Below are 20,334 nucleotides of genomic sequence, written 5' to 3'. Positions count from 1 at the left end.
CTACAGGCCTTAACCACATCTAGCCTCCCAGTTAGGATTTCACAATTTACATCTAACCCAGTTGTAATCTCTACTCTGAAAATATGGAGCCAATTTAGGAAACATACTGACACAAGAAAAACACTCTTACTTCAGAGTCCACTATGTAATAATCATGCCTTTTTGCCAGCTAAATTAGATCAGACCTTTGCTGTGTGGAATAGGAAAGGGATCCTAAAATTTAGTGACCTCTATATAAATGGTATTTTTGGTAGCTTTAGTGACCTACGTTCTAAATACGATCTTCAGCAGAATGACCTTTTCCGTTATTTCCAGTCTCGCCAATTTGCCAAAAGCCATAGTCCACAATTTCCATCTCTCCCAAGTAAATCCCTTGTGGATTCACTTTTGGAAATTCCTTTTTGGGTGCAGGGGTTTACATCACATTCATACTCATTAATTCTGTCTATGAATAATGATAAATTAGAGAAAATTAAGGCTAAATGGGAAAAAGAACTAGGGATTGAAATGTCTGAAGAAATTTGGACTGAAGCCTTACAAAGGGTAAATAACAGCACCTCCTGTGCGAGATTGGGTCTCATTCAGTTCAAGGTAGTACACCGGTTGCACTGGAGTAGAGCTAAAGTGTCTTCATTCTATCCTGAGGTGGATGGCAGATGTGTTAGATGTAAAACAGATATAGCGGATTTATCTCATATGTTCTGGACATGCCATATGCTGGCAAATTTCTGGTCAACAATTTTTGAGGTTCTGTCTAATGTTCTTGGGGTGACTATACAACCTTGTGCTGAGATTGCTATATTTGGTGTACCAGATACAGAAATGAACCTGACAAAAAAACAACTCAATGTCATAGCTTTTGTATCTCTGTTAGCACGTAGAAGAATTTTATTACTCTGGAAATCAAGCATCCCACCTACTGCGGCACAATGGTTACAGGATGTAATGCTTTTTCTACATTTGGAAAAAATTAAATTTACTTTAAGAGGCTCTACCAAATTTTTTTCAGTTTGGGAGCCTTTATTGTCATACTTTGATGGCCTTCAAGAACTGCCCAGTTAACAGGATTATTCATGATCCAAGGAGAGGGCTCACCCCCCAACACAACATAGAAAACCCAACAGTCCATTAAACCATGTTATACTTGACACTTCAAGGGTCATACTGTCCACATCTTTTTTTCTTTTTTTTTTTTTTTTCATGTATATGTTTTATTTTAATTCATAATGTAATTTGAATTTGTTTTATTGAGAAATTGTATGTGTTACATTTTGGGTTATCCTTTTTCAGTAAGTCCAGTCAGGGAGGGAGGGTGAAGGGTTGTTTATATGTTAAGAAAATACAATTGTAACTGCATTCCTATGTCCTTTTTTTATTTCTATTTGTCAATAAAAAGAAGTTTAAAAAAAAAAAAAAAAAAAAAAAAAAAAGAACGCTACAGGAAATCTTTCCTGCCTCAAGCCATCAGTCTATATAACTCCTCATCTGTGTGTGACAGATGACACTCTGGACTTTTGTTTTTCAAGCACATTTACACATGTTTGTTTGGTTATTGGTCGTAAATTCATCACATTTCATTGCAATTTAATTTTTAATATTCACTTGTTTTTAATATTCACTTATCTTTTATTCATTATACATATTGTGTATATTTTTTAATTTTTAATTTATTTTTTATTATGGATTTTAGCTTTTTGTTATATATTATGTGTGGTGTCGAGTGCTTGTACATTGCTGCTGCAACGGTGAAATTTCCCAGTTTGGGATTAATAAAGCATCTATCTATCTATCTATCTATCATTTAATGTTTTTTCTTCATTTTCATGATAATTTACATTGCAGATTCTCACTGAAGGCATCAAAACTATGAATGAACACATATGGCATTTGTTAATACACAGGATTAGATGTTACAATCCCTTGTGCCAAGATCCCAGGCAAAACACATTTAAAGGCCCTGTCCAACTGAGAAACCCTAACAAACCTACAGTCATGAGATATGACAATTAAACCTACAATCTAAATTAACTAAGTAAATGCTGCTGGCTTGTACGGCCTGCAGAGCAGCAGACAGTGGACAATTCAAACCTTGTGAAATATAAGCTAACCAAATGCTACTGGCTTGTATAGCCTGCTCAGCAGCTAAACAAACAAAGAAATATCGCTACCAACCAACATGAAGACATCAGATACCCGGCCTAGTCAACGGCAGTGTGCAGAATGTCATTGGGGTTTTCAAGTGGGCATCTCCCTTCACAGATGTTTTGTTAAGTTAGGCCCACGACACCTCAAGAAGGCTTAACAGTGACTTCCAGCATCCTGGTGTTACCCCCCCTCCACACTGCCACTGCACAACCCTGTTTTTCTCACCAATCAGTGACAATCAACAACTAATCTTTCAATAATTTGAGCCTAGCCCTTTTATGTAGCAGTCACACGTACCTGATACGTTAATGCGGTCTGAATTACGACCCAAACAAACAAATCTACCGTGGTTCGCCCCAATGATGCAGACTGAACCACAAACCAATCGACCAAATCTATCATGATTCGCAAACACTAAAGTTATGCAGCCAGCCTTACCTTTAGCGAGCTCCCCAGCTAGCATCCTTCCCCCTTATCCAAAGCCACTTGCTTGCTCTCTCTGCTGCCCGGGCAGTCCTCTGTTTTTTTCCGCATATGCCCAGCTTGCTCAGAAGAGCAATCGCCGATTTTGCCACAAATCCATGGCAGCCCACCTCTACAGCCATTCTGCTCTGCGTCTGCTGCTAACGCTGCATATTTAGCTCTCTTGCGCTTGGTAGCCTACTCAGCTCTATCTTCCTATGGAACAGTACGTTCTATGAAATAGACTACTTTCTCTGGCTCAGACCACAACAGCAGATCTGGCCATAGTCAGGTGCTAGCTATCTCAGTTGGAATAACTAGCGGCTCATTTAAGTCCAGTCCATCTCCTAGGCTCCTCCTACTCTTAGCTCTTCCGTGTTATGCCTGATGCTTGCTAGTCTAGGCTTTTCTCCCTTCCCGGAGAAACTCGATGTGTCTATTCCCTTTGTTAACGGCCATGGAATTTACTTTCACCCGTTTTTCCTTAATTGCAGCTGCTAAACATTTCAGTACCTGGTTGTGACGCCAACCTGTTAGAATATGGCTAAGTGTACATACACAACTGCACAGTGGGCAGGCAGCAACCTCAGTAGTAACTGGGAGCTCCAATACGCTTTTGTCATACAAGGCTGCACCGCTTAAGCAGCGCGGGACACCGAGCCATTTTCTGAAACATGAATTAATCGTCCTTCTAATTTTTCTACCTCTGAAAAGAGGAATCTCATACACTGTCAGTAGCCACATTAGCCAGGGCAGTAAACCAAATTGCTGTCCTTAAAATGCCTTGAATCATTTCCTGCCTCAACGCCTTATCACTGAGACTTGGGTCATACCATCTCCCCAAACTATTCACTGGCTTCTCTAGCACTGTGGGCACAAGGAGCGGTTGACGTTGTAGTCATCGTATCCATGTAGGCCTTAAATTGGAGGGAGGCGAACCCCTCCCTGCAGCTTTTCTCCATCCATTTAGAAGCCCTAATAATGACCTCCATAGCCATTGTAAAGGCTAGTGGAGAGACTGTACACCCTGCCATGATGCCTACCTCCAGCTGCTGACATGCTGTAGTGTACTCTGCTGTGGTAAAGCAGAGTTGAATGTCTAAAAAGTATGCTTTGACTAAGTTTTTTATACTACCTGGGACTCTAAAGAAGTCAAATGCTTCGAATAACAAACTATGTGGTACTGACCCAAAAGCATTAGCCAGGTCTAAGAATACAACATGCAGGTCTCTCTTCTCTTGCTTTGCTAACTGAATTTGGTCTTTTCCAAGTAACTGGACAACCTCTGTGCCACAACACTGAAGAAAATCTTCCCCTCAACATTAAGTAGACTAATTGGTCTAAACTGGTTTATCTCCAGCGAGTCCCTCTCTTTGGGAATAATAATGCCTCCTGCCCTGTGAGCTTGGGAATAACTTGTTTCTTCCATACTATCTTCATCAATCTCCACAGGAACCTCAGCGAATCTGACGCACTCTTATACAGCTGGTAGGGGACCCCATTAGGTCCTGGGGCTGAAGAGGCTCTTGCACGTCTTAAAACTTCTTGAACCTCTTTCCACCTTGGTGGGCTGTCACTCAAGATTCAAGATTCAAAATTTCTTTATTGTCAATTTTTCAATACGTTCACAACATACAGAAAAATCGAAAAACCGTTTCTCTCTCTTCTCACACAATAATAAAAAAGAAAAACCTAAATACACCTAAAGTGGATGAAGTGGCAGTGAAACAGTTACTATGTAAACATTCTGTATAAATATATGTATAAATATAGTGAATAAATAGAAATAGAAATTACTATGTACAACTTAGTGCAATGTATAGTTTGCAGCTTGGGTTTTCCCAGTAAATATGCAAAAGGTGCAGTAAGGTGCCGATTACTGTCAGGTTGAGTCTTTTTGTTACTAAGGGAGGTGAGGTAGAGTCCCTGTGTGATGGGTGGGTTCTAGTCCAGCAGGGGGCATGAGGCGGGGGGGAGGGGGAGATGGGCAGAGTTCAGCACCCTGACAGCCTGGTGGACGAAGCTGTTCAGCAGTCTGGTGGAGCGGGCCCGGAGGCTCTGGTACCTTATCCCCGATGGCAGGAGACTAAAGAGGGGATGTAGGGGGTAGGAGGGGTCACTGGCAATGCTGGTGGCTCTGCGAGTGAGGTGGGTGTGGAAAATGTCTGTGAGGGAGGGCAGAGGGGCACCGATGATCTTGCTGGCTGTGTTCACTACGCGTTGCAGAGTCTTTCGGCAGGAGGCAGTGCAGCCTCCGTACCACACAGTGATGCAGCCAGTGAGGACACTCTCAATGGTGCCCCGGTAGAAAGAACACATGATGGAGGGCGGGAAAGTAGAGGCGTTTCTGAGCCCTCTTGGCTAGTGATGTTGTGTTATTGGTCCAGGAAAGGTCTTCAGCGATGTGCACCCCCAGGAACTTGGTGCTGCTCACCCTCTCCACAGCAGCACCTTCGATGGTCAGCGGGGGATGCTGGGGGTGACCTCTCCTGAAGTCGACAACAATCTCTTTTGTTTTCTCCACATTGAGGATGAGATTGCTGTCTTTACACCACTGCACCAGTAGGCTCACCTCTCTTCTGTAGTTGGCTTCATCGTTGTTGGTGATGAGGCCCACCACAGTTGTGTCGTCCGCAAACTTGATGATGTGGTTGGTGCTGTAGGTTGGAACACAGTCGTGGGTTAGCAGGGTGAAGAGCGGCGGGCTGAGCACACACCCTTGTGGAGCTCCTGTGCTCAGCGTGATGGTCTTTGAGGTGTTGCTGCCAACCTTTGCTTTATTAGGGGTCCATGCAACAACATTGCAGGATCCTTATTGATTTTATTGTGATTTTTCTTCTTCTTCTCCTTCTTATGATTTATCTTATTCTGCTTAGCTAAAAGTGTCTGCCCAGGACAAACTGCAAGGGCGAAAGACATCAAACCTGGTAACCTGATATAAGTCCCAGCATTTCACTTTGCCAAGGTGTCAATACACATGCCTACATCTAGGTGGCGCTATAATAAGCCAATTTACGTATTGGCTGATATCTTGCGAACTGTGTGGCCCAGAAACAAAATTCTTTCTCCCTCTGATTCCTTACATAGCCCTGGTTCTAATGGACTAGGCCATGCTCATTTCCACTTGTCATTTTTTTCCGCCATTTTGAAAAAATTGCAATCAACTCCGTTCATCCAATTCTCACCAAACTTGGCATGTATCACTTATGGACAAAGACAATGAAAAGTTCTCAAAAGAACTTTAGCAGGGTTATTGATTACAAAGTTAATGGCTAATTAATTTTTTCGGCTTAGCACAGTATAAGTCCAAAGCTAATATTTTGTGAAGTATATACTCAAACTTAATCAAATCTTATACCATTGATAATAATATGATTCTGTACAAGCACCAAACTTTTGTGACCCTTGGTCTCTAGGGGGCGCTACAAAAGCAACATTTCAATATCTCCAAAATTGCAATAGCTGGCTTCATGAAATGTGGCACACACAATCTATAAAATATTGTGTAGACACACGTCAAGTTGCGTGACATTACGTCTACAGGGGGTGCTACAGGTGACACGGAAACATTTCAGAAGACTTCAAGGCCAATAACTTTTGAAGTATTCACCCTATCCTTACGAAACTTAGCAACCATCATTATAACATGCTTGAGTACAATCATGCCAATCGTGAAATTCGGGCTGTAGGGGGCACTATAACGAATACATGTTTATATCTCACAAACCACCACAGTAAACTGCTTGAAATTTGACAATAATAATATGTGGATGACTCCTTACAAGCCCACCAACTTTCGTGCAATACGGTATATTGCACGAAAGGTCTGATATTAGCATTAGTTGTGAAACCAATAATCCTGCAGGAAGCGTAACATTAAAAAGGTGTCAAAATTGTCATCTATCAGTTACTTATCTCGTCATTTGAGGAATCAGTTCACTTATAATTCTTGGACTAGTTTAAAAAAAAAAAGGCAACTGGGCTTGTAGAGTTTTTTGAGAAGACATTTCACCACTCATAGCTTTTTCAGTTCTGAACTGAAGAACTGAAGTAAACTAGCTCACACTAAGAATGTATGGGCACTTGTGAAACCCTCATGTGTGGACCAAAACAACCTATCCCAAACAAACACTGGAGTGGTTCATTTGTGGTGGGAACGAGATCTCACCTTAACTGGCTCCAACTACCAGGTCTACTCAGTAAGTTTGTGATTAATGGCTTTTATAGCCATTAGCCGTATAAGTTGGAGCACCAACTAGGGAATGTTGTAGCCCCTCTGAAATGTGAAAATATTTGTACAGCATTTGTTTAGGTTTATATTAACTTATTTAGTGAAGATTTCAGAGTCAGAGAGAAATCTTCTAAGCCAATTTGTATGGTGCTACTTAGAATATAAAATATTTACCCATTGCGCGCAGCGTGTCAAAGATAGAGAATTCATAGAATTTAAAGGCCCAGACACATCGAAGAACCTGCGTGACAAAGGCCGACTGTATCACTGCCGCATGTCACATTTGTCTAGACCTGAAGGTTGCACTGGAGATTACACTCAAATACCACATGCCCCTGCATGAGAGGAAAAGCTCTCAATACCAGCAGGTGGCAGTAGTATATTCAAACAGGTAAAGTAGAAGAATTGATATACAACTGTCTTACTGAATTGCACCCTCCTAAATCATGTTGATCAGATGGTGTGCAAACGGCTATGTTGTGAAATTATTGCATGGCAATGTTCAAATGAGATGAAGATGGATACCAAGAAGAGCATTTTGTTTACTTTCAGCTGTAGTGCATTGGTTAATTATCTTAACCGCTGGTCAGACGTATTTTTTTCACAAACCGGCTTTGCTGTTGATTCCCAATACGTGTGCATTTCCAAGTGTAGTAGTGTGCTACATTGTTTTGAAATGCACAATTTTAAATATGCAAATTATATTTAAAGTGACCCGGCACGTGAGCTTCCCCTCTCTGCACGATCAGAAAATGAAAACATAAGAATGAGTAAGATGGGAAAAAATAAGAACTTCGCAGAAAGCGAATTGGAGACGCTACTCACTGGAGTGGAGGTGCGCAAAAATGTCCTCCACGCGCCACAGTGTTGGTTAATTGCATTTGCGCATCACACATGATCTGTAAATTGATTGAATGAAAATGTTTCCTGTTGACACAAATTATATGATACAAATTCAACATGTGATAGCGCTTTTATTGCAATGTGTGTGCGGTCGATAGCTCCGATTACATTCAGAAAACTGTCTCTCGCTGCAAACTGCAGCTTTAATGTTGACCTGTTCAGATGCATTGTATGGGAATTTGATATACTTTTCCTCTGTATTAATAAAATGAACCCTCCTAGTGCATTTGTTTTATGTTTTGTTCTGTTTTTTTACTTTTATTTAAAGCTTTTTTCCCGTTGTACCGAACCGTACCGAACTGTGACGCCCACACAGAGCTACATACTGAATCGCGACTTGTGTGTACCGTTACACCCCTAATCTTGATCAGAGGTGGACAGAGTACACACCTTCACTACTTGAGTAAAAGTACAGATACTCCTTGTCAAATATTACTCCAAGTAAAAGTAGCTTAGTCAAAATATTACTTAAGTACTAAGGTATTTGCTTAAAAAAATACTTAAGTAAAAGTATTTAAAAAGTATCTCAGGAAATACAGGAAAGTAGCTTTATTGTCATTCTCTCTCTCTCTCTCTCTCTCTAATGTCAGTAGCTACTTTACATACCGCGAAGTGCTTTTTCAGGTTGGAAGATGAGTTCTTGTAGGCCGTGATATGATTTGTTCGCGGTAAGCACAACAAACATTTAAACTGAAACGAATCAGTTTTTGTGGCAAAAATCAAACATGGGTTTGAGATAAGGCCACGGGTGCTCGGTGGGAGTTTCTCCAGTTTCTTCCTGCATTGTATGGATTGTATGGCATGATGTAGTACAGGTACGGCAATACGACTAAGACAAACCATATGCAAATCAGCAGAAACAGTTTATTATATAATAATATATAATAATAATATTATTATAATAATAATAATCAGCTGATGTAACGAGAGCATCAACAGAAATGTAGTGGAGTAAAAAGTACAATATTTGTCCTTCAAATGTAGTGGAGTGAAAGTAAAAGTATCCCCCAAAAATAATGCTCAAGTAAAGTACAGATACTCAAAAACTGTACTTAAGTACAGTACTCAAGTAAATTTACTTCGTTACTGTCCACCACTGATCTTGATACATCTGAACTTTTCCGTGAACAAGAACGTATGGAACGTTTTTGTGCACACGCACCCTTCGTACATGAGGCCCCTGCACATTTGAACGTTATGTCTTCAGTAGTGCTACACTGTAGAAAATAGAAAGAATAACACAGTATGTAAAATTGTTGATATTTCCAAAAAAGGTTCAAAAAAAGGGCAACTGGACTTGTAGAGTTCTTTTTTTGAGAAGACATTTCACCACTCATCCGAGTCCCCTAAAACTGAAGAAGCCACTTGTATGAGTGAGAGTTGAACCTTTTTTGGATATACCATGACCTGGATGACTGAGAACCTTCACAAACATATTGTTGATATTGTCAGACATAATAATAAATGTTCACTTCATTAACATAAGGGACGATTGGTAGCATCTTACCATGCCATATTGCTCCATGTCCATCCCACAGAGTAGCCAGAGTCTTCCTAGCTCCATCCCACAGGTTGTTGCAGTAAGCTTCCCTCAGCTGATTCTTCCTCTAGTAGAAGGAAGCATCAGTCAAGGTAAGTTTTAATGTGTGTTTTTTTTCACTAGTTAGAGATTAACATTTGGTCAGCTGGGCTTTCTCAGGAGGAGATTTGGTTATTAGTGAAACTAATAATTATCGGGATTAATAAAATAATTTATTAGAATTAATAATTATAGGGCAACTGTGACGACCTCTCCAACTCTTTTCCTTTGTTTGATGCTGGCTTTCAGGTAGAGCTGGGAAGGTCTGCTGCATGTACCTGCCCATGTGGGCTTGGTCTCTAGAAGGGCATAACAGACAGCCCTTCTCAGTCTCTCTCTCTCTCTCTCTCTCTCTCTCAGCCAGGCCTACTGCATCCTCCTCAGCCTGTTCCTTTGTTTGGTTTGTTGCACCCTCCAACATGCATCACATCCTACTTACACCCATCCAGTCACAGCTGACATTACTGTCTCTTCTGATTTACACATCACACTGTTTTTCTTAGTATCATAATTTTGATTGATTTAAATAAACTATTTTGTTGGTTATCTCTGTGTGTGGCCTCCCTTTTTTTTGCCAGCCTTGAGCCCAGCGGTAACAAATGGGGGCTCGTCCGGGATCATCATTTTCCTTATAGTCTGTTGTCTTCTGAAGGGATGGTTGAGAACCTAGGTAAAGGTAATGTGTTTTTTAAGGAAGTGCCTCACACAGATGTTAGTTGGCTCAGTCATGAGGATTGATATGTTGGCTTTATGTTACCAAGACTCTCTGTAGTCTGGTAAATGTACCGATTCTTAGATTTTGGTCTGGTAAAGCTGAATTATATTTTCTTCGGGTGTCAGTAAGTGGTGAGGACTGATATTCTTCATTCAGTCATATTCTTTATTCCTGATAGGCATAAACAATGAAGGGCACTTTAGCCTTTTGTTTTTGTGAAATGGCTTCCATTGAAGATTTAGTGAGGCTACATGCATTCAAAAAGGATCAGCTCTTGAAAGTGGCTGACCACTGTGGCATTGAGGATTAAGTTAAATAAATAAAGATGAATTGCTGGCCATATTAAAATTTCAACCACTGGAAAAAAAAGGTTTCGTCTTTTTTAGTGACTACAAGTGCACCTGGAGAATCTCAAACCATAACAGGCAGCATCCACCATGGAGAATACAGTTAGAGGCCAAGATAAGGGCAACACGGAGAGAAGTTAGCCAGCTAACAGAACTACAGAAAGGCAACATGGTGAATAAAGGGGCACCCAGGAAGTACACCAAGCTCTCCATACCTGAAGCACTCGAAACTGCCAAACAGAGACTAACAGCCCACCCGGTTGAAGAGATACACCAAGGAGGTAGAAGCCAGGAGAATAAACAATCTGTTCTCCACTGAACCAGCCAAGGTGTATTCTCAGTGGCAGGGAGTAAATGACAACCGGTCAGACCCACCAAGAGCTGAGGTGGAAGAATACTGAAAGGTTATATAGGAAAAAGAGGCATCACACAACCCAGATGCCCAGTGGCTAGTGGACCGAAGAGCAGACCACAGCAACCTCCCAGAACAAGAAGCACTAGTTTTTAAGTGTGTAAAATCGTACACCTGAGAAAGCTGTGCAAAAGTTCTGCTTGAGAACTGGGGACCATTATCTGTGACTAATTCGTTTGGACATCCCCATCTGGCAAATATGTTTTTCAGTTTAGCTCTAGTAGTTTCACTGGACATGTCATTGAGATAGGCTATTTTTATGTACCTTAAAAAGTAGTCAACGACTACCAAATAGTTTTGTTTATTCAACTCACATATGTCAGCTGCTACTCTTTCCCATGGACGGCTGGGAAGTGGGGTAGTGATCAGGGGTTCTCTTTTCTGGGCCTGGACTCTTGACAGTGATTACATGCGCTGATTATTTCCTGAATATTTCTACTTATCCTAGGCCACCACACACTACAACTAGCACGTTCTCTGCATTTCACAATGCCCTGGTGCCCATCGTGTATGCGCTGCAGTATCTCTGACCTCATCATGTGTGGTACTACTATTCTATCATTGTACAATACCAGTCCACTGGATGTAGTTAGGTAAGGTCTGGAAGTGTAGTAGGCTTTTACCTTGTCTGGCACTTTAACTGCATACTTGGGCCAACCTGTTATCACATAATGCTGGACCATTTGCAGTTCAGCATCTTGCAGGGTCTGCTGCTTGATCAGGTCGAGCTTGGTCGGTGAGATGGGCCATGCTGTGTGGACTGCTTCCTCGTAGGCCTGTATTTCACTTGCCAGCTCTGCGATTTCTTGTGTCTCAGCTGCCTGTGGGTGTCTGGAAAAGGTATCAGCTATAACTAGTTCTTTCCCTGGTACATGTTCAGCTGTGGGGTTATAGCGCATCATGCGTAGCAACAGTCTCTGGCATCTCATAGGCACAGAGTTGAAATCTTTACAGTCAAGGTCAGTAATGGCTTTGACCTTGGCCTCATCTGGTCTAATGCCATGCTCATCAATACAAGTAGTTGAGGTAGTTGAGTTGTCGCTGACACAGGAGACATTTTTCATGGTTTAACTTTAAACCTGCATTCTTCAGTGTGTCCAGGACTTTCTGTAACCTCACTTCATGTTCTTCTGGAGTGTCGGAATATATGAGAATATCGTCCATGTAAATGGCTACACCTTTGTGATCCTTCAGGAGCTCAGTCATTTCACGCTGAAATATTTCAGGCGCACTTGTGATACCAAAGGGCAGTCTGTTGAAATAATATCTCCCAAAGGGGGTTATGAATGTTGTCAGTTTGGCACTTTCAGTGTCTAGCGGTATCTGCCAGAAACCACTGGCTGCGTCTAAAAGAGAAAACACCTTGGCACCTGAGAGTTTGGGCAGTATATCATCAATGGTGGGTAGAACATATTTTTCTCTCTTCACAGCTTTATTCAACATTTTCAAATCAACACAAATCCTTGGCTGGTCTTTCTTTTTCTTTGGTACAGCAACCATCGGAGCACACCACTCCGTCGGCTCTTTGATTGGCTGTATCACTCCACTGGTTACCATGCGGTCTAGCTCTCTTTTCACTTTTGGGAACATGGGTACTGACACACGCCTGGCAGCGGTCACACTGTAAGGTATGGCATCTTCTTTTAGAATGATTTTGATTGGCTTTATGTTTACTTTACCAATCTCTGCTGGATGGGGACTGTACAGCTGTTCTGTACTCTTGATCTCCCCTATTCACTTTATCAAGCCCATGGCAGCAGCTACTTTGTGACTCAGGAGGTGGCTGCTATGTGGGCCCTTTCCTAACTGTAGTGGCTATAAAGTGTCCCATACAGTCCAGTGTACCCCCTGGGCTCACTAGTCTTATTGCTTGTTTTCTAAGTTGTGGTCTGTGCTTTAACTTATTAAAAGTCTTTTCAGGTATGACACTTGTATCTGCTCCTGAATCAGTCTTAAAGTCTATTTCAATACCTTGTATAGGCAGCTTCACAGTCCATGCCTCATTTGAATCATCCACGTCTGTTATTTCTCCTAGGAAATGTGCTTGACTCCCTTCTCCTTCTTTATAGGGTGCAGTAACCTCGTTGACCACACGGGAGCGACACGCACTTGCGGCATTCAGCATTTCGTTCTGGACACACGTTGTCTTTCATATGCGCCCGGCCACATCTGGAGCATTTATGTCCTTGTTTTCCTCCGTCCCCTTTATTGTGTCCGTGTCCATTTATGTGCCTCTGCTTCACCCTGCATGGCGCACGTTTGCACGCGACCTCACTCACTTGTGCACATACAGCATTAACGCCTTGCTCACTAACATGCTGTTTCACTTGTTCTGACTGCCTCACAAGCCCTACCGCTTTGTTGAGCGTCAAGTCAGGTATTAACTGTAGCTTCTCTGATAGCTCTTTATCCAATATCCCTATGACTAACCTGTCACGGATATGTTCATTCTTAGCATTGGCAAATGCACAGGTGTCAGCTAGATCATGCAGGCTCCTGATGAATTCCTCCGCAGTCTCCCCCGGCTTTTGAAAGCGCTGGTGGAAGGGGGCTCTTTCGTGAATTGTATTCACTTTGGGCACAAAATAATTGTCCAATTTCGCCATAACAGTCTCATAATCATTCGGATCTTCCTCGTCCCCTTCCGAAAATGTAAAAGTCTTGTAAACTTGTTCAGCTTCTTTTCCCAGCGAGTAGAGCAGTGTACAGACCTGCACCTCTCCATCTTCCTTGTTTAGTTTTGTAGCTATCCTGTATCGGTGAAACCTCTGGCGCCATTCGGGCCATTGTTCCGGTCGGGAAAAGTCGAAATTCTCTGGAGGTGGGAACTTAGCCATCGTCCGGTGAATTCTGACACCATGTAGTGTTATGCGCCTCATAAGGATTGTTCGGCACACAGCCAAACAATGAAATCATTTTGTTCAAGCTGTAACAGCCAGAATATAACATGGAGCATTACCAGTTTACGCCACAAGGCGGCGCCTCCTTTGTTTTCATCGCTTAGTTCAGCAGGTGTCACTCTTGTTGCATCCGTTTTTAATTTTTTTTTACTTCCTCCATCTCTGTAATGTGGACGCTGGTGAAGGCTACAAGCCACGAACGGTGCAGCAACACATTACAAACCGAGCTGAACATCGGATTCCACTTCCAGGTCTCATTTGTAGTTTAATTTCGGCGTACTGCTAATAGTTATATTTAATAAAGAACTACACAGAACACACAGAACTAACTGTGAATACCACCGATGCACTGGACGAAATGCGAATGAAGCAGTAAATGGACCTAAGGATTTAAGACTTGACGAAATGTAATTTAAGACCTACAATGCAAAATATGCATGACTTTTTAAGGCCTTAAATTGGCATTATCAAATTTAAGACTTTTTAAGATGTTTTAAGACTCCGCGGAAACCCTGACTTTAGGAGTGTTAACATACCAACACTTCAAAAAGAGTCAAATTAACACTCTGTGGTGTGGACCCATATAGACACTTTAAAAGTGTTGAGATTAACTCTGATGGTGTTGATTTGGGTATGCTGAATTTGCTGTGTATCACAGCTGTATTATGGCTGTATGTCAAACACCAATCATATTAATGTGATGTTGAATTTTATTTTGTATACGTATGCCAAGATAGTTGAACACGTTTTGAAGTATGCTGAAACTATTTTTTACTATTACTATTCATAGTACTGGTTAAAGTTACCAATCTTAAAGTTACCATCTCCTCATGGCTTCAGACAGTGGACTTGTCTCTATACTTGTTCTGCTAGATCTTAGTGCTGCATTTGACACTATTGATCATAATATTTTACTACAGAGATTTGAAAGTGAGATCAAGATTAAAGGAACTGCATTGGACTGGTTTGAATCCTATCTGTCTGACAGATTCCAATTTGTCCATGTCAACAATGATTCTTCGGCTTATACAAAAGTAGTTATGGAGTTCCTCAGGGTTCTGTGCTAGGACCAATACTCTTTACGTTATACATGTTGCCATTAGGCAAGATTATTAGAAAACATGGCATAAACTTCCATTGCTATACAGACAACACCCAGCTATATTTATCCATGAAACCAGATTAAACTAATGAGCTGGTTAAACTGGTTAAAGGCTTGGATGACCTGTAATTTCCTACTCTTAAACTCAGACAAAACAGAAGTCATTGTATTTGATCCTAAACATCTCAGAGATTCATTATCTAATGACGTGGTTTCTTTGGATGGCACTACCTTGGCCTCCAGTACTACTGTGCAAAACCTTGGTGTTATATTTGACAAGGATATGTCCTTTAAATGTCACATAAAGCAAGTAACCAGGACTGCCTTCTTTCACCTGCGTAATATCGTCAAAATTAGGAACATCCTGTCTCAGAGTGATGTTGAAAAACTAGTTCATGCATTTGTGTCGTCCAGGCTGGATTACTGTAATTCATTACTGTCTGGCTGTCCAAATAGCTCTTTAAAAAGCCTCCAGTTGATTCAAAATGCTGCAGCAAGAGCATTGACAGGAATTAGCAAGAGAGATCATATTACTCCAGTTTTAGCTTCTCTTCACTGGCTCCCTTTAAAGTCTAGAATAGAATTTAAAATCCTCCTCCTTACATACAAGGCCCTCAAAGGCCTAGCTCCATCATATCTTAAAGACCTCATTGCACCATATCATTAAGACCTTCCTTTTTGATAAAGCTTACAGTTAGGGCTGACTGAACCATCCCTTAGTTATGCTCCTATAGGCCTAGGCTGCTCGGCAACAATGCACCAAACACATGTCCTCTTTCTTTCTTCTCTCTCCTCTGTCGCATCCTCCGCTTTCTTTTCTCTGGCACAGAGCTCTTGCCCTCTAATTTCCTATCTACTACTAGTTATGCAATTCTGTGCTATTACTGTATAGCATGTTAACTGCTGTGTGTCCCTCCCCTCTCTTCTCTGTCTCTACTCGGCTGGTCTTAGGCAGATGTGTCCTTCCATATGAGCTGGGTTCTGCTCAAGGTTTCTTCCTGTTAAAAGGGAGTTTTTCCTTGCCACCGTCGCCTTCAGGCTTGCTCTGGGGGTTTCAGGCTGGGTTTTGTAAAGCGTCTTGAGACAATTTGTATTGTTATTGACGCTATATAAATAAAATTGAATTGAAAAAATTGAATTGAATAATTCAATTCAATTCCAAGAATAGTGAAGTTGAATATAATATTGCACATGACACAGTTGTGTTTTGTTTAGTAACTCATAATTTGATAAGTTGAGTGGTAAATGGATGATCTTCAACACATAGCTAGTTACCTGAACTTCCCAACTTACCATATGTCCTCCATGATTCTGGGGAACATTTACAGTTACCACTGCAGTTAGATGTTCCATTTTTTCTGCATTTAGAGGAATCACTTTTTTCCAAGTTTCCCCTACCCATGATTTTTACATTTTCAGCAATGTATAGTGCATAATTGAGGACAATGATTATTACAAATAAGTATATCCAAAATGAATATGAAATTCTGCTGCCTATTAACCTACAATGTAATGAAGCAAAGTAAAAACAAGTTATTTTATAAGATTTAATATTTAAGTGACTAATACTGTAATGCCCTTAATAGCCTTGCTGGGATGTCTCTGTTTATTAAACTATAAGTGGCAGTTTTCAAGCTGACAGTGCCTTTTCAGTCTTGTAACACAGAAGAACTGTTACAGGCAGACCTCAACTGATTACCAAAAAAGTTCTTATTTGAACAGAGACTATAGTTTTCTATAGTTTTCCTATTTAATGTATCTGTTCAGACAAGTTTACACTGATAGATGGATAAGAAAGGTTGTCCTTGACATTAAAGTAATCCTGCAGTACCGTTTATACTATGATGTCTGACAACACTGTCTGGCAGACATATTTTTGAACATCAATATTAATATTAATATTACTCGAACATTTTGCTTGTCCATTTGTATGGCTAGTCCTGTCGCTGGATGCTCAACTTCACTCTCATCATCTCTGAGCTGGCATAAACTGTGGTTCACTGTTCTCATAATGCATGAAGTGGAAAGATTGTTTGCGTACCTTATAGACATGAAGGAAGAGTATAGAGAGGTATAGGAGGATAACGATGAGGAAGGGGACGATGAAGACGATGGCTAGAGGGGTGAAGACCCACAACAGGTACTCCAGAACACTCAGATAGTCCTCGACCTGTCCAAACCCTGCCCATTCTTCCCATGCACGAAACAAACACACCTGTGGATCAGGACAAACCAAGTAAATACTTGGACAACCACTTTGGTCCATAATGAAACATCTCAACGTGGACTGCTATACAATTTTAAACAGACATTCAGGTTTGCAGGAGCCTGCAGCTTAATGGATAACCTGTCTTAAAAGGCTGACATAATCTAGTACTGAGAGAGAGAAATTGACTTACTAAATGTGAAAGAAGCTGCTATTGCAACGAATGAAGCAATATTAAGAACTGTATATATGTCATATAACAGTATACTGATCAGAGGTCTTGAACATCATTTCAAAAAGGATACGGAACTATTGAGGACCAAAAGTTCCCAAATAAAAAGAATAAATAATAAAATTAAAAATAATAAGAAATAATGAATATATTCATTATTTATATTATGATTAAGAAATAAATGCAGATAAATGCAAAACAAATCATATTAGGAATAAATGATATTTCATTTCAAATTTGCTACTCTATTTTTATAGCTATTTAACAGCATTTTATTTGATTCAGTTTTGAATATTTGTTTATTTCTGTATTTTCTTCCTTCGCATTTCCCAAATTTATTTTTTTCATTCCTGCTTTAAAACAGACCTGTCTTGATACTCAATCTGCTAGATTATAGTGCTGCATTTGACAGTATTGATGATATTTTACTGCAGAAACTGTGGGTCACTGAGAATAGAGACATTAGGCAGGAAACTCAATGATGTTTCTTCCACTTATACATACGTTAAGGAGTTCCACAGGGCCCTGCACTAGGTCCAATACTTTCCATGTTATACATGCCCTTCTTAGGCAATACTGCATACATTCCCATTTCTATGCAGATGTCAACTAGCTGTATTTATCCATGAATCCAAATGAAACCAATCAGTTAGTTGAGCATTGCTTGAAGACATAAAAGTTTGGGACCAAATATTCGGCCACTGAAGATTTTTGACAGAAAATTACCCAGAAGTGCATTTGTGGTTTTTGGCCTAAAGACTTTTATCACCGAAACAACACAGCCGAAACAGGATGTTGTGATGACGCAAACAAATACCGCAGCCAGCCCTGACATGTCTGGAATGGCCAACATGTCTGCGGTGTGGACATATTTCAGTATATAAAATATTATATAAATATTATATAAAAACCTACAGATAGCAATTTGCCAAACATGTAATGCTGGAATTTCAAGAGGGGTACATCTGCAAAGTATTTAAATCAATACAAACATCCAAGCAAGGACGTTTCCGAGTGATGGTGCCATGGCAAAGGGCGGGGGTGCCCAATACGTCGTTCGCGATCGACCGGTAGATCGCGAATGCAGTGCGGGCAGGTCGCGTGCGATTGGAAAAAAATGTTTTAGAAGCCTAATCATTTATCTGCTTCACCTCTAAAACAAACAGCAAGACAAACTTTCATCTTTTTTTTTTTCACTTTTTATTGCGACATGCCTGTGCAGCGGCACACATCCACAGCATACAGTCAATGATTCACAGCCATGCACAACTTCAATTAAGACTACCGTCTTTCTTAAATGGACGTTGCTATTTTTTTCCAGTGGACCTATTTTTTTTTAATAAAAATAAAAACAAATATGCTCAGTCAGCAGCGTTTTTAGGCAAGGGCGAACCGGGCAGCTGCCATGGGCAGCATTTTTTCATGACACAAGGGGGACGGCACGAGCAAAAAAATAAATAAATAAATCTGCGCCACTACATGAATTGTGTGAAATGGCAAAATCAAAACAGGTAATACAAAATGATTATGTGGTCACCAAGGTGAATTGGTTTAGTCATGACTTCTGGTCGTGAGTGACAGCGTTTGGAATCTGTTGATTGTCGAGTGTCAAATAAACGCAGAGGTGGACAGAAAAAGGTCAAAGCCATCAGGTGACCAATTTAGGAAAAAAGGAGAGGAGAAACAAGCAAAAGATAAAAGGTATGCTATGTTCTCTCTGTATGATTACAGTATCCATGTTATGAATGAGGGGCTAATGTTAATTGGTGGTATACGTTTGTTAGCCTTTTTGCTATGATGCTTGCAATGCTTATACAACAGTAATTCATCTTAACAAACACCAGATCTAATTTCACCATAAGATTGTGCTTTGCAACAAAACTGTTACAAGTTCACTTATTATTTATTTCCATCACGTTGGGTCCTGTAATTGGCCAACGGAATTTTCATATCTGTAGGTAGTTTCAAAGATGAACATTTGCCATTTGCTACAACTCTATTTCATGTCAAACATAGTTTAACCAGTCATAACTAAAAGTGTGCCAAGCATAGAATTCGAGGCAGTAACCAAGGAGCTAATTGTTCCTCCCTGAAAGATAAATATATCGTCGAATGACAGACATTTAGCATGTAAGGGCATGTTTATTTAAATTTGCAATTTATGGATGTTTTATATAAGAGTTATATTGTAGTCTACGGTCTTTTGATGTCAGTTTCAATTGCAGGGGCACTTCTAAAATATTTTGGAGCATCCTCTGCCACTGGTCAGGATGAGCCACCCACCTCCCCTGCTAGACCTGCCATCTACCGACCTATGTTGGAGGTGGAGATTGTGCACCTTAAAAAGTGTGTTTCCTGTTGTAATTGCAATAGTTGAATAACTGGAGGTCCCGGGTTCGAATCCATGGGCCGACTGGGCCTTTCTGTGTGGAGTTTGCATGTTCTCCCTATGTCTGTGTGGGTTCTCTCCAGGTACTCCGGCTTCTTCCCGCTGTCCAAAGACATGCTCATTAGGTTAATTGGTGATTCTAAATTGGTCGTAGGTGTGAGTGTGAGTGTGAATGGTTGTCTGTCTCTCTGTGCTGGCCCTGCAATAGACTGGCGACCTGTCCAGGGTGTACCCCTGCCTCTCAGCCGATGACAGCTGGGATAGGCTCCAGCAGACCCCCACGACCCTTAACAGGAATAAGCGGGTACAGAAGGTGAATGAATAACTGGATTCTCTTAAGTGTGATTTTCAAATGTTCAATTGAAGGATTTGTGCAATTGCGTAATATAAGTTTTTGTTTGTTTCACTTATATTATTATAAAAAAAGCATGGCTGTTTGTGCAAAATTTTGTGTTATTTCTTTTCGGAGGGGGTATCACCCGGGGAGTAATTCAATGTAGAACCGCCACTGTGCTCAGTCTAACTGCACAGTGGATCGATGCTGATTTCCAGCTGCAAAAGCTTCTGTTCCATTATTATTTAATGTACACATAAGTGGGATCAAGTTAAACATTTTATTTAGAATTTTATTTTATATTATATTGTGCATTGTTGGAATGTGCTAAATAAATATTTTCATAATTTTGTAATTGATGTATTCTTTGAAACATA

The 20,334-nt window shown here is 40.6% G+C and overlaps 1 protein-coding gene across 2 annotated transcripts in view; it reads right to left on the bottom strand.

The window, feature by feature from the left end:
• Nucleotides 1-20,334, bottom strand: part of tmem68 (transmembrane protein 68) — a 53,173-nt gene that overhangs the window by 28,496 nt on the left and 4,343 nt on the right. The window contains exons 3-4 of one of the 2 annotated variants that reach the window (XM_084546220.1): nt 16,838-17,011; nt 9,249-9,348 (exon numbers count right to left, since the gene is read on the bottom strand). In XM_084546220.1, the coding sequence (XP_084402346.1) occupies nt 9,249-9,348; nt 16,838-17,011 (274 nt within the window). The remainder of the gene's footprint in view (nt 1-9,248; nt 9,349-16,837; nt 17,012-20,334) is intronic. The other variant, XM_084546221.1, reaches the window with a different exon arrangement.

Source organism: Chelon labrosus (genome assembly GCF_963514085.1).
Source record: "Chelon labrosus genome assembly, chromosome: 6".
Taxonomy (NCBI): domain Eukaryota; kingdom Metazoa; phylum Chordata; class Actinopteri; order Mugiliformes; family Mugilidae; genus Chelon; species Chelon labrosus.
The sequence above is the reverse complement of the archived record's forward strand: the minus strand, read 5'-3'. Positions and strand labels throughout refer to the sequence as shown.